Source organism: Phyllobates terribilis, unplaced genomic scaffold (genome assembly GCF_046119375.1).
Source record: "Phyllobates terribilis strain yellow unplaced genomic scaffold, ASM4611937v1 Scaffold_5__5_contigs__length_657084704, whole genome shotgun sequence".
Lineage (NCBI taxonomy): Eukaryota > Metazoa > Chordata > Amphibia > Anura > Dendrobatidae > Phyllobates > Phyllobates terribilis.
Genome location: NW_027362765.1, coordinates 203,062,371 through 203,076,116, shown reverse-complemented (window position 1 = coordinate 203,076,116; position 13,746 = coordinate 203,062,371). Strand labels below are relative to the sequence as shown.

Below are 13,746 nucleotides of genomic sequence, written 5' to 3'. Positions count from 1 at the left end.
ATCATATTACCTAAATTATTTTTTAACCATTAAAAACAGCTTGTGATGAATATTCCTATTTTTAATAATCTTTTTATTTAATTGTAGATTTTTAAAATTATTTTCTGTACATGATTATGGGGGCAGACAACGTGCCATAGTTTAAGTTAATAGGATTTACAAAGATGTTTTACTGCACTTAAATGCACTGTAGAGAGCAACAGTCAGGGTCCGACTCGTTGACATACTAAAGAAAAAGATGTATGCGAACCAGGAATGCATCTACAGAATAAGATAAATTGTAGTAAGCTTTATTAAATACCACAAAAAACACATTATCAGAACATGTCAGCATTAAAAGCATACATAAAATAATGTATTACTACTCCGTCTCCATCCTAAATGGTAGACTAGTGGGATGGCTGTACTAGACCTCAGATATTAGGGTTTATTGTGCCAGGATCCAAAATAACTGGACCCTGCAAATGTCACATATTTGAGCTCCTAAGAGAATAAACTTGAAATAAGCAGATAAGATTAAATGTACAATTTAAATAAAATAATTTGGCATCAAACCTAAAAGGTGTCCATTTGTTCACCGGTATGAGTCAGGATGGAGAGGGAAGGAGGACTGAAGGATGAGAACCTACAAGTACAAAGCTGGTGGATAAAGTGATATGCAAAAGGTGTAATCACTGCTTCTTTCTTTTTCTGTTCAGAAACCCGTAAACATTTTGGGTTTGAAGCTATATTATTTCTTTGGAGATTGTACATTTGATCTTATCCTCTCTGATGTAAAATGTAATTTATTCTTCTATTGGCTCAAATATGTAACATTTGCATGGTCCATTTGGGCTAGACCATGGTTGGGGTTCACACTTTTGAGTTATGGTGCAGGCATTCCCCTGATCTTCTATTTTGGACGAGGAAGGAGTAGCAATACACTGCTTTCTGTATTTATGTAATTGTTTTAATGGTACCATGTTTTTTGTGTTATTTAATAAAGATTACCATAATTTATCTCATTCTTAAGATGCATTTCTGGTTGGAATTTATCGTTTCCTTTGGTATTTCATAGGCTGCTTTGTATACATGCTGGCTTAGCACTCCTGGTTTAGTGTTTTTGGTGTGCCTGCCTCTTTCTCCAATACAGGATCTGACTCATTAACTTCTTCAGAAGATTATTCTAGGCATGCTTTGTGATCTGTGCATAGGTCATTGTGCAGGGATGGGGAGGAGGTGAGCTGTGACCATCAGCTAATGTGTTTGGCGGATTCTGTGTCATGTATTGTATATAGTGTTTGCATTTCATTGCTATCCTGTCTGAGATGACTGCTGAAAGTGATTTCTACAGAAAATAATGTATCCTCCTAATTTTAGGCTCAGTGGCTAGAGTGAGAATTTTTTAATAAAGATCGTGAATATGGAAAATATCACTGAAGTTATTTTTTTTACATTAGAAACTTAGAAACTTGATTCAAACATTAGGCTATTATCTGATGACCCATTCCCTTTAAATGTGTTCTGTTTCTATCCTTTTCATCAGCTACCGAACCTGAAAGCACTTAGCTATTCACCAATGTCCAGTGCCTCAATATCCTGTGAGCGCCAGGTACTTGCCCCATTTTCTGAATCTAGCCTTGAAGATTTCCACCCTGTGACTCTTTTGGACACCCCACCTCAACTCCTTTCAGAGAATGAACTATACCCTGGAGAGGAGACCTGTGAACTTAGTTCAGTGACTAATCTTAATGGGATGGAGGACAGTGGAGGGGGTGGGACAGGTGTGAAGAAAAAACGGAAAAAAAAGGAGCAAGGAGAAGAAAAGGAGACTAAACCAAAGAAAAAGAAGGAACCCAAGAAAGAGAAAGTCAAAGAAACTAAGAAAGTAAAAGAGGCCAAGGAACCCAGACAACCTAAGAACCCCAAGGAACCGAAAAAATCTAGAAAGCCAAAGGAGCCAAAACCTCCGAAAGAGAAGAAAGCTAATTCAGACACAGTTCCTAAACCCAAATCTAAGAAAACAAGGTGGGCTTATTACTTACTAATGTTTTCTAAGCTTCGAGTGTGTGACATTTTTTGATTTACTACTGTAATTATACTGAATATGTAATGGCAGGATGATTTACAAATTGCATGCGGTTACTAGTGCTTGGTCTACACACTTCTGTTTGCCTAAAGAGAAAATGTAGCCATGGTTTCTAAAATTTTTGGAGATTATGTTCCTTAACATTTGTGGTTTGGTTGCAATTAGGAAAACTTTTTTATTTTTTTTTTCTGGAAAGAAAAGAGAAAAGGACATTTTCCAATGCAGATGATTATGGAGATATTCTGTCCCTTACAAATACACTAAGTCCCCAACTTGTTCTGTTGGGAAAATCTTTACATAGTACCCTCTTAATCAGCAGGCATCTCTATACTAAATGTGGAGTAATCTATTAAAATTTTACAAAGCCCACAAGAAGCCATCCACTCATTATTATAATAAGTTTGCCTGGTTTGTGATTCATGCCTACATACAGTGGCTTGCGAAAGTATTCCCCTTCCTTGGATTTTTGCCTATTTTGTTACATTACAACCTGTGTTTAAATATTTTTGTAATCCGATTTGTTTGTGATGCATCAGCACTAAATAGTTTTAAGTTCGTGAAGTGAGAAAAATATAGGCATAAATTAAATGTATGGGATCAAATAACTAAAAATTGGCATGTGCATATGTATTCACCCCTTGTAAAAATTGGCATGTGCATATGTATTCACCCCTTGTGCTATGAAGCCCCTAAAAATTTCTGGTGCAAGCAATTACCTTCATAAGTCACTTGCTCCGGGAAAGGAAGTCCACCTGTTTGCATTCTTAAGTGTCACATGGTCTGTCAGTATACACACACCTTTTCTGAAAGGCCACAGAGGCTGCAACACCATTAAGGGAATGCCTTCCCGGCGCCTGTGCACAAGGCTATGCAGACTGCAGCAAGAAGAGCGCCTTCTGTACAGGGTAAATTGCGCAGGTGCAGGATCCGGCCAGGAACTGCATGTCACAGGGCCCTGTGATTTGCAGGGGAGGGTGTTGGGGGGGTATGGAAATGAAGCTAACAGGCGGGGATTTCTTCGAGTTCCCTGGACGCGAAGCTTGCCAAAGCTGATTTAATAAAAAAGCTATTACAAAGCAAGTACACCTCTAATATATAAGTCAGACAGGTAAGTATAGATTCACATTTCTATCACCTGTATGCTCATATTAGAGGTCTGATAGGTCCCAGGGGGGTGACATATTCCCTTTAAGAAAGAGGCACCACTAACCAAACAACACCATGAAGACCAAGGAAATCTCAAAACAAGTCAGGGACAAAAAAAATTGTTGAGAATTACAAGTCAGGGTTGGGTTATAAAAATAAATAAATAAAAAAAATATCCCAATCTCTGATGATCCCATGGAGCACAATCAATTTGATTATCATGAAATGGAAAAAACATGGTTCCACAACAAACCTGCCGAGAGAGAGCTGCTCAGCAAAACTCTCAGCCCGGGCAAGGAGGGCATTAATCAGAAAGGCAGCACAGAGACCAAAGGTAACCGTGAAGGAGCTGCAGAGTTCCCGAGCAGAGATTGGAGTATCTGTCCATACGACATCAAGAAGTTGTACACTACATAGAGGTGGCCTTTATGGAAGAGTGGACAGAAAAAAAAGTCTTTACTTGCACAAATTGTAAGGCTTGTTTTGAGTTTGCCAAAAAGACATGAGGGAGACACCCCAAATGTATGGAGGAAGGTGCTGTGGTCAGATGAGACCAAAATTTAACTTTTTGGCCACCGGGCTAAATGCTATGTTTGGCTCCAAACAAGCACAGCTCCTCACCCCAAGAACACCATACCAACAGTGAAACATGGTGGTGGCAGCATCATGCTGTGAGGATATTCTTGAGCAAAACCTGTTTCAGTCTGTCAGTGATTTGACACTGGGATGGAGGTTCACCTTCCAACAAGGCAATGACCCAAAGCATACTGCTAAAGCAACACTGGAGTGGTTTAAGGGGAAGCGTGTAAATGTTTGAATGGCCTAGTCAAAGCCCAGACCTTAATCCAATTGAGAATCTTTGGTCAGACTTGAAGATTGCTGTTCACCAGAGGAAACCATCTAACTTGAAGGAGCTGGAGCAGTTTTGCCTTGAGGAATGGGCAAAAATCCCAATGGCAAGATGTGGAAAGCTCCTAGAGACTTATCCAAAGCTACTTGCAGCTGTAATACCCACAAAGGGAAGCTCTACAGAGTGCTGACGTAAGGGAGGGTGAATAGTTATGCACACTGAAGTTTTCAGTTATTTTGTCCTATTTGTCTATTTGTTGTTTGCTTCACAATAAAAAGAAAACAAAATGTTCACAGTTGTAGGCATGTTCTGCACATGAACTGATGAAAACCCTCAAAAGAAAAACAGTGAAATTCCAGGTTGGGATGTAGCAAAACACAAAAAAATGCCAGGGGGGAGAATACTTTTGCAAGACACTGTATAATAAATTGGGATACTTTTTTAATAGAAATGGGAAGGAATATGCGTTAACAAAGATGATAGAGCGATGATTTTAGAACATGGATGAGCATCTTCACGGTCTTTTATAACAGGTCCTATACAATTCTGTATAGTCAAGTTTTTGATTTTGAAGTATTGTCGTCCTTTGGTGGATGCTTTGACATCTCTGGACTTCATTGCTATTTACTTCCATCTGACATTTTTAAAGGTTTATTCCAGTGTGAGTTAATGAGTACACCGTCTTTGAAAAGTAAGATTTTAATCAATATCTCACTAAATACAAGAACAATTTCCAACATTTTGATGACCAAGTTTCATATAACATTTTTGTTAACCCATAACATAACAGTAAGGTTAATAATATAACTTTCATCACAAAATCTTCAGTTTTACTCAAATTAGTTGATGCAAAAATAAATATAACCCACATCAAAAACTATTACATCCTGTATTTTGTATGACCCCCTGTGATTTTTATGGCGAGCACCAAGTCTTCTAGGCATGGAATGAATAAGTTGATGACATTACAACATCTCTCTTTTTTTCATTATTCAAGAACTACATCTTTTAGAGTCTGTATGGAGAGTGATGTTCAACTTGTCTCTTCAGAAATCCCCATAGGTGTTTCGGTTGGGTTCAGATCAGGAGACCTACTTGGCCACCTGAATAAATTTCACCCTGTTTTTCTTGAGAAATGCAATAGATATGTGTTTTTGATCATTGACGTGTTGGAAAAGTGCATGTCTACCAAGGGCACGGACTGATGGTAGCAGCTTTCTATCTTGAATTTGTGATACCATCAATGAAATGTAGCTCCCCGACACCAGCAGCACTCTTGTGGCCCCACTTAAGGGCGCTGCCACCACCATGTTTCACTGTAGGCCTCTAGAAAAATGCATGATGCGTACAGTAAAACATGGTGGTGGCAGTGTCCTTATTTGGGGCTACATTTCGTTGATGGTATCATGAATGGTATCAAGATTGAGACCATGCTCCCATCACTCCTTTACCTTGGTAGACAGGCACTTTTCCAACATGACCATGATCAACAATACACATCAATAAACAGTATCTTCAAAACAGAAAGCATATTTAATAGAATAAGTATATAGAAGACTCACTGCCTTCGTTACAAGGCCTACTCAGTATATCTACATGGACACTCCTTTAACTGAATGAATACTAAAGACATTGAGTCAGAGTCCATAAAAAATACCAAAAGCTTTATTAAATATACAAAAAAATCATACACAAATATATCTCAGTAATCAGTATCAATACAAAATCAATTAGAACAGAGACTCTGGTACCAATGCATGATTGATACATGATTGGTGAGCAATATTTGTGTATGCCTTTTTGTATATTTAATAAAGCTTTTGGTATTTTTTATGGTTGATACACATCCGTTGCAATTCTGAAGAACAAGGTGAAAGTGATTCAGTTGCAAAACATGTCCGGGGGTACCTAGCACCAGATTCTTTCAGTCCTGTAAGTTGTGGGGTAGTGCCTCCATGGGGGTAGCATTTTTGCCATAAACAAAGAGGTGGCACATGTGCTGAATTTGAAGGGCAGGCATAATGACACCTGTCCTACCCCTGCCCATCCTCGATCCGCCCATTATGGTGGAGCTGCTTGATACTGGCGACCCCAAAAGTTCTAACCTTTTTGCACAGCTTCACGTTATGTAAAAAAATTATATTTTTTCAAAGATTTCTGGCGTAAAAGCTTTGATGAATCAACACTTTTTTTTTTTTTCTATCATTTGGTGCAGGAGCTGTTGTGTTGGATCAGACCGGACTGGTTAGCCTTAGCTCACCATAACTCTGTCGTTGGTTCACCGGTAGTCTTTTCTCAGACCACTTTTGTTAGTTCACAACTGAGAACACATCACAAGTCCTGCTATTTTAGAGATGCTCTGACCCAGTTGTCTAGCTATAATTTGGTGTTTGTCAAGGTCGCTCAGACTCTTACGCTTGGTCACTTTTTCCACATCAATTCAAGAACCAACTGTTCACTGGCTGCCTACTATACAGATATTTGAAAATGTCATGTTTTCATTGCACCTGTTTTCATCAGTTTTAATATTATAGGTGTATAACTTCATGCTTGGATAATAATGTATATTTAGAGCTCACCCAGACCCCTGAGTAGAGGCTATTGGCCATATGTGATATGTATGTGAATTTATGGAAACTTTTTCCTCCATTGTCATCATTGGAATACATATACACCAGGAGGAAATCTGATGTGAGATTGCATGGGGAGTATCTGTGTCTAGACACTGACCATATGTCTTGACGCTTTGTGTGATAGATTGTCATAAATCTTAACCGTAAGGCAGGAAATTACATGACTTGCCTGTACAAAACCATGTCTGAGTACGGAGAACTACAAGGAACCTAGAGGCCTATTGCAAAACTGTGCAACTGAAAAGGGATAAGATTTTTTTTTCACAATATCTATTGTAAAAGCAAATTTGCAAGACCATTATTTTACTTGTGCTCTTTAATGTGAGTTAAACTTTCACCTCTTTATGGTGGTATATGTGTATTCTTTTGTAGCGTTTAATTACGGTGTTAATAAGCTGAGCAGGCAGACAGACGTCCTCTAAGAGTCATATGATGTCAGACCTGGGACTGTATCGTATACATTTCCTATACGACAGTAATGAATAAGTCTTGTTTATCTCTGTACAGCAAAGAACAGGGACCAACCCCAGTGGAGAAAAAGAAGAAAGGGAAGAGGAAAGCAGAATTATGTGAAGATAGCTTGGAGGGAGAGTTCTCTATGTTAAACTCTGGATCTCAGAGCACCGAGGAGTCAACAGAGTCTCTTGACAGTCAGGTATGTGGATATTGCTGTTCTCTCCAAGTACACCCGCTGCTCGTCTGCAAATGTACTCGTTATATGACAGTCCCTGCTTCATGAGGGTACATTTAGTGTATGTTCACACATGTAGGATTTCATGCTTATTTTGCACATATGAGGAGGTATTGATAAATCATTGACCTTGAATATTTCTAGCAGACAAAAGTGCACATTCCAAGTTTTTGCAGAAAAGGGTATGTCATTTTAAAATTGTGATTAAGAAAAGTTAAAGGGAATCTTAGCAGCTGAACAGCTCATTTATCCGGTAGCATGTACGAGACCAAGCAGGGACCAAGCCGCATAGAAAACTAGTTGGACAGGCAGGTGCCCAGTGGCTTCTCCCTGCCCACTTACCTGGAGTGCCAGGTCTCTCCCTGTGTGCGTGTATAGGGAGAAACCAGTGAGTCAGTGGCAGCGGGCAGAGAGAAGGTCCCCAGCTGACTTTAGATTATGAAAAGAGAATCTATCGTGCTACTTTCTAGGGGTAAATAGGGAAAATATACAAGTAAAAAAAACAAACCTAGTGATACTCTCCAAAACAAATGTATTAAAAGTACACAATGATTATTAACAGCATAAGATCATAATTTCACAACACGTCCTGTGCAGCCTGCAGCACGGTTGCATATGCGCACATGAAAGGAGGAAGTAGGTATCGCATTTGTTTTGGAGAGTATCACTAGGTTTTTTTTTTACTTGTATATTTTCCCTATTTACCCCTAGAAAGTAGCACGATAGATTCTCTTTTTATTCTAATCTTTTGGCCTTCACACGCAGATTTGCACACAAGATCTGCATATCTATTCACAGCTTCTTTTCTGGCAACCACTTTATCTCTATCTTGGGGGCGCTTGTGAAGGTAACATTTTTAGGTCTGACTTTAGCGTATGTTTTTCTTTGAAACGCCGCAGAGTTTGAGTCAAACCTACATGGCTGAGATCATAAAGCCAGTGTCAGATACCTGCTACCTGTGGTTCGCGCAGTATGTATCCGCTGTCAGCTTCCTTCTAAAGGGATGGCCTATCGTAAGGATAGGCCATCAGTGTAAAAGTAGTGGACAACCTCTTTAACACATTACTTGCCAAATTAGCAATTTTCTTCTTTTTTTTTTTGGACCTAATTGGAAAATCTTAGTTGCTAGAAGCAAAAAATTAGGCGTCCCAAAAAAAGGACATTGGTAGATAATGGTCAGGTAAAGGTTGGACCTTTAGCAAAAACTTTCCAAAGGTGTCTAATTTTTGCAGGATAATGCACCAACCCACAAGTCTCATAATGCTCTGAAAAAAAGTTGATTAAATCGACTTTGACTGGTTTATCATCTGCCACATTAGGACAGCTATATATCAATGCATCAGTTTCTTTGTGGCTTTCAAGCTGAATGGTGGGAAAAAAAATTCCATCCTGCTAATTAAAGGAATGTCCCTTGTTTCGGACTGAAATGCTTTATTTTTTTTTTAAATAACTAAAACTGTTCTATGAATTGCTGCTCTTTAAAAAGTACATTTTGTAACTGTGTGTGAAAACCATATACTTGGTTCATACTTGGCGTTTTCAGTGTTTGAAGTTATGTCACTGTAACTGAAAAGATGCAACAGACATTCAGCAAATCTGGATTTGTACACAGAGGAATGTCATAAATATATTGATTATTGACAGTAATGACAGGTCGCATTTCCAATTTCACAATAGTTTGTCATCAGTCAACATTCTCGTGTATTGTTTCTTTTATATGTTGGTGATTTGAGTTTCCGTCTACGTATTTGTATGTGTTTGAGAATGTTGAAATTGAATTTTAAACCTACATATCAATGTTCCTGAAAACTCCAGTCTTCACGCCCCCCCACTGCCCCAACAGATCATGTTTTCAGGATTTCCTTAGACGTGCATAGGTGATGGAGTTATAAAGGCATCAGAAATTTCCACAGGTTCTCTCATCTGTACAATACTAAGGAATCCTGAAAATATGATGTGTTGGGGGCCGTGAGGGCTGGAGTTTGGGAAACTCTTTTGTACCGTATATGCGTGAACTTGTGTATACTGTATTGATATGTACTCCCGTAATATAGTCCTATAATGCTTGAAATTTTGCATACTTTAAAGTCACTAAGAAAATGCAAAGTTTTCCATACTCTTGAGGTACAAGACATTGTTTATCATATTGGTTGTTATCTAATAATTCCTTTATGACAGAGTAAAGGATTAATTTCAAAATATATCACTTATTTTTCTATTGTTTATTGTTTTTATACTTTTTCTCACTGTGAAATTAAGTGTTTTTCTTATGGTTTCATATAAAATAACAATCTCCCTTCTACTTAGAAGAGGAGGTCGGGTCGTCAGGTGAAACGAAGGAAGTACAATGAAGATCTTGATTTCAAAGTGGTTGATGATGATGGAGAAACTATCGCTGTGTTGGGAGCCGGGAGAGCGTCTGCACTATCTGCATCAACGCTGGCATGGCAAGCCGAGGTCAGAAGGCTATCTTGTGTATATCCTAGAATCTGTATGGTGTTCTGTATTTGCGTGATAATAATAATAGACTTTATACTGGAACTAATGCTGTGATTTCAGATACCCATTTAGACAAGAAATGAAAGGACAGAGATGATTTTTCTTGCTTAAAGCGCACCTGTCAGCAGGATTGTGCTTGGTAAACTACATACACTGTCACGTGGTCGACATTACACTGATTAAAATGATACCTTGGTCGATGAAATCTTTACTTTCAGTTTGGAGATAATGATCTGCTCATGCTGTGGAGGGTGCTCTATCTGGTGCTCTGCTTACTTATAAATCTGTATGCTCTTATGACAGCTCACTGTATCTTCACTGACCTGCCTCCTATTTTACATAATGCATCTAGTAGTGTGGGGCTAGGTAAAGTAGAAGGCAAGTCAGTGAAGGCACAGTGAGCTGTCATAAGAGCATACAGATGAATATGTAAGCAGAGCACCAGATAGAGCCCTACCCACAGGCCGCCCCAAAGCACGGGCATATAATTATCTCCAAACTAGAAGTAAAGATTTCATCAACCAAGGTATCATTTTAATCTGTGTAATGTCACCCACCTGACAGTGTATGTAGTTTACTGACAATCCTGCTGACAGGTGTGCTTTAAATCTCAGGAATATACTAGGCATTTACAGTGGCGGCCAAAAGTTTTGCATTTTTTTTAAAAAGTTTGATTACTTGTGTCTGGTTGTTGTGATGCCATTTTCCTGGTGATTTTAGTAAACCGGAAGCAAATGATTGTCAGCTATAAGGACGAAAATTGTGTTTGCCATTTGTTTTATCCCGTTATATGTTAGTTTTCAACATTTGCTGGGCCAAATGTTTTGCATATTTTGTCAACGGTAGTCGAATTTTGCCTAAAATTCTTTTTTTTATGTGTGTGTTTTTTTAGGTTGAAACATGGCAAAAACAAAGCCAAACTTATCCCCAGATGTCAGGAAGCTTATTATTCTGAGAGTGAAATCAGGCAAAAGCCAAAAAGAGGTAGATATGGAATTCAACTGTTCTCAGAGTCAAGTGTCACGTATATTAAAGAAAGAAAAAGAAAATTATGGAACAGCTGACAAACCTAGAAGTGGACTACTATGAAAAACTTACTCCTGAGTTGATCACATTCTTAAGAAAAAGTCGGTATCTGATGTCAATAAAAGTGATGCACAGATTTCGCACGAAATTAGCAAAGAATATGGGGTCAAAGTCCAAATGACGCCAAACTGTGGGGCAACGGCTAAGAGCAGTAGGGTTGAATGCACGAGTTCCAGTCAAGAAGCCTTTCATCTCTGCAAAGAACCAGAAGTTCCGACTTCAGCTTGCCAAAGAACATAGCCAAAGGTGTTATGGTTGAAAGAATCCAAGTTCAATCTGTTTAGTAGTGATGGCAAGCACTATATATACCACCCAATTGGAAAACTTAATGATGTAAGGTGCCGCACACCTACAGTGAAACATGGTGGTGGCAATGTCATGGTTTGGGGCTGCTTTTCTGCATCTGCCATTGGCCCTCTGCATAGAATTGATGGAAATATGAATGCTACCATGTACAAGGATATACTGGAGAATGTAATGCTGCTACATGGTAAATCCAAAGTAGGCAGCGGATGGAAATTCCAGCAAGACAATGATCCTAAGCACACATCCCATTTAGTAAAAAATTGGTTAGCAAAGAAAAATGTTCGCCTCTTTCAATGGTCAAGACAATCACCTGATTTCAGCTGCAGAAGGGAAGGAAGGGAGACACAGATCCATTACTAGTGGGTAGGCGGAGCCCCACAGGATAGTTCACCTCAGATTAGGAAAAGTGACGACCGGCCCCTCCAGCTTAGGCTCCTCCTACTCCCATGTCATTCAGTCTAAAATTTGAGGTCGCAGAGGATAGTCGCTGCCTTTGCAGCTCCTCAGGAGAAATTTTTGTTTTATCATTTCCGGAGACCTGGACCCCCCGTGGTCTAGAGGTCTCAGGTGGTCTCGGCGCTGCTGGAACCCCTGACCCTCCCCTGGCAGATCTGCTTACCCCCTAAGGAGGTCCCCACAGAAGCCTGCCGGCTCCTGGGGATACAGGGCGCTCCCTGGCGGAGACGCACACCGCTTCTGTGGGGTCCCTGCGCGCTCCGCCGTGGGGGGAGCAAAGGGCCATGGCGCCACACATCCCTGGGGGTCCCTGTGGCGCTCAGCTGGGTAAGTGCTCTCATGGTTTGAGAGCTTCAGCGGCTGCGGCAGCAGCCGCTGTTACTGTTTCAAGTGGTGACTGCTGATTTGTTCTTGCAGGATATCACCGCTGCAGGCGTTTGTGTAATTCTCTGCTGGCAGGGGAGCAGGGACGGAGGAGCGCGGGCTCTGTTAGTATGCGGCGGCGGGGGGCGTGGCTTCGCGCCTCTCTGCTGCCTGTCATCATAGCCTCAGACAGGAAGCGCCAGGAAAGCGCGCTGGAGCTGACCCAGCCCCCTCTTCTTCTTCCGGCCATTACTTCGTGCAACCTCCTGCTCCCTGCTCCCCGCTCTCTACACCAGACACCGAGCACTGTGGCTTAAGGAAGAGCAGTCACCGCGGCCAGCTGGTGAGTCACTTCTGCCTTTTAAGGCAGAAGATTCCTTTTTCACACTATTGCAGCGCAGAGCACCTTACTGCTGGCCTGTTAAGGCAGACAGGGTGTGCTATATCCGGCGCTGCTACCTCCCCGCTGAGGAGGCTCTGGGACTCGCACACCGCTGTCCTTTTAAGGCAAAGGTGTTTTGCGTGGTCAGCAGCATTAACCCCTTCTGAGGGTCTGGCCTCATCAGGGCAGTTAACCCTTTCTGGACCCTAGTCTGTTAGGTTAACTTTGGCTCTGCAGGCAGCTGGGGTAGCTCTTCTCCCTCTAAGGAGGAGCTTTAACCCTTCAGTGCTTGGTTTTTTTTTTGTGTAGGAACAGGCTGTGGTAACGGAATCACACATCCTCGGTTCTGTACCCATTGTAAGGGGTTATTGCCGCCTTATCCGCGACGCTCGCAACTGTGTGGGGGCATGTCGGATCAGGGACCAGGGGGCACGGATCTCTCTCCCGGTCCGCTTCAAGATCGGTCACGCGTATCTGATACGCCGGGGTCTTCGACGGCATCAAGTCCGACACTGGTCGGGGGTCTCAGTGATGTTAAAGTGGAGGCGCTCACTCGCTCCATTGACAGACTGTCTGACCTCCTGGGTCATTGGGTATCAGCTAAGTCCCAACCGACATCACGAGGCAAGAAGCGCCACAGGCCTGTGGTGGCGTTGTCTCCTCCGCGCAGTGCGTCGGAGGCTTCGGAATCACCGTCAGACTCTGCTGGTGAGATCTCCGATTCTGATGAAGAGGATCGGCAGGGTCGCTCTGCTTCGCTTTCGGGCCGCGTTGACGCTTTTATTGGGGCTATGCGGGAAGCGTTACAGCTGTCTGAAGAGGTGACGAGGCGCCCTGGCAAGTCGGCCCGGCTGTATCAGGAGTCGCGTCAGGCTCGTTCGACGCTGCCGGCGCACGATGAACTTAACGAGGCGGTGGAGAAGGAACGCCTGTGTCCGGATAAACGCTTCCAGAGGATGCGGTTTTTTGATGCCCTGTATCCCTGCTCAACGGAGACTATCGCTAATTGGGTCCCCTCTCCTGAAGTGGACGTGCCATTGTCTCAGCTGAGCAAATCCTCTTTGCTTCCTGTTAAAGGGAAGGCGAGTCTACAGGAACCGCTGGACAGAAGGACGGAGTTAGCGGCGAAGTCCATCTACGAGGCCGCGGGTCATGGATTCCGAGCGGCCTTGGGGGCCATGTGGGCTAGGGAGGCTTCTCTGCGGTGGTTGGATCAGCTGCGGACGGCGTGGCAAGATGGGACTCCGCTGTCTCAGGTGGAAAGGC

General features: G+C 41.8%; 1 protein-coding gene across 3 annotated transcripts in view; it reads left to right on the top strand.

Moving 5' to 3' along the window:
- CHD6 (chromodomain helicase DNA binding protein 6) overlaps positions 1 to 13,746 on the top strand; it is a 108,213-nt gene that overhangs the window by 24,687 nt on the left and 69,780 nt on the right. For 2 of the 3 annotated variants that reach the window (XM_073683734.1, XM_073683731.1), the window contains exons 3-5: positions 1,526 to 2,007; positions 7,205 to 7,352; positions 9,696 to 9,845. In XM_073683734.1, coding sequence (XP_073539835.1) covers positions 1,526 to 2,007; positions 7,205 to 7,352; positions 9,696 to 9,845 — 780 coding nt within the window. The remainder of the gene's footprint in view (positions 1 to 1,525; positions 2,008 to 7,204; positions 7,353 to 9,695; positions 9,846 to 13,746) is intronic. The other variant, XM_073683732.1, reaches the window with a different exon arrangement.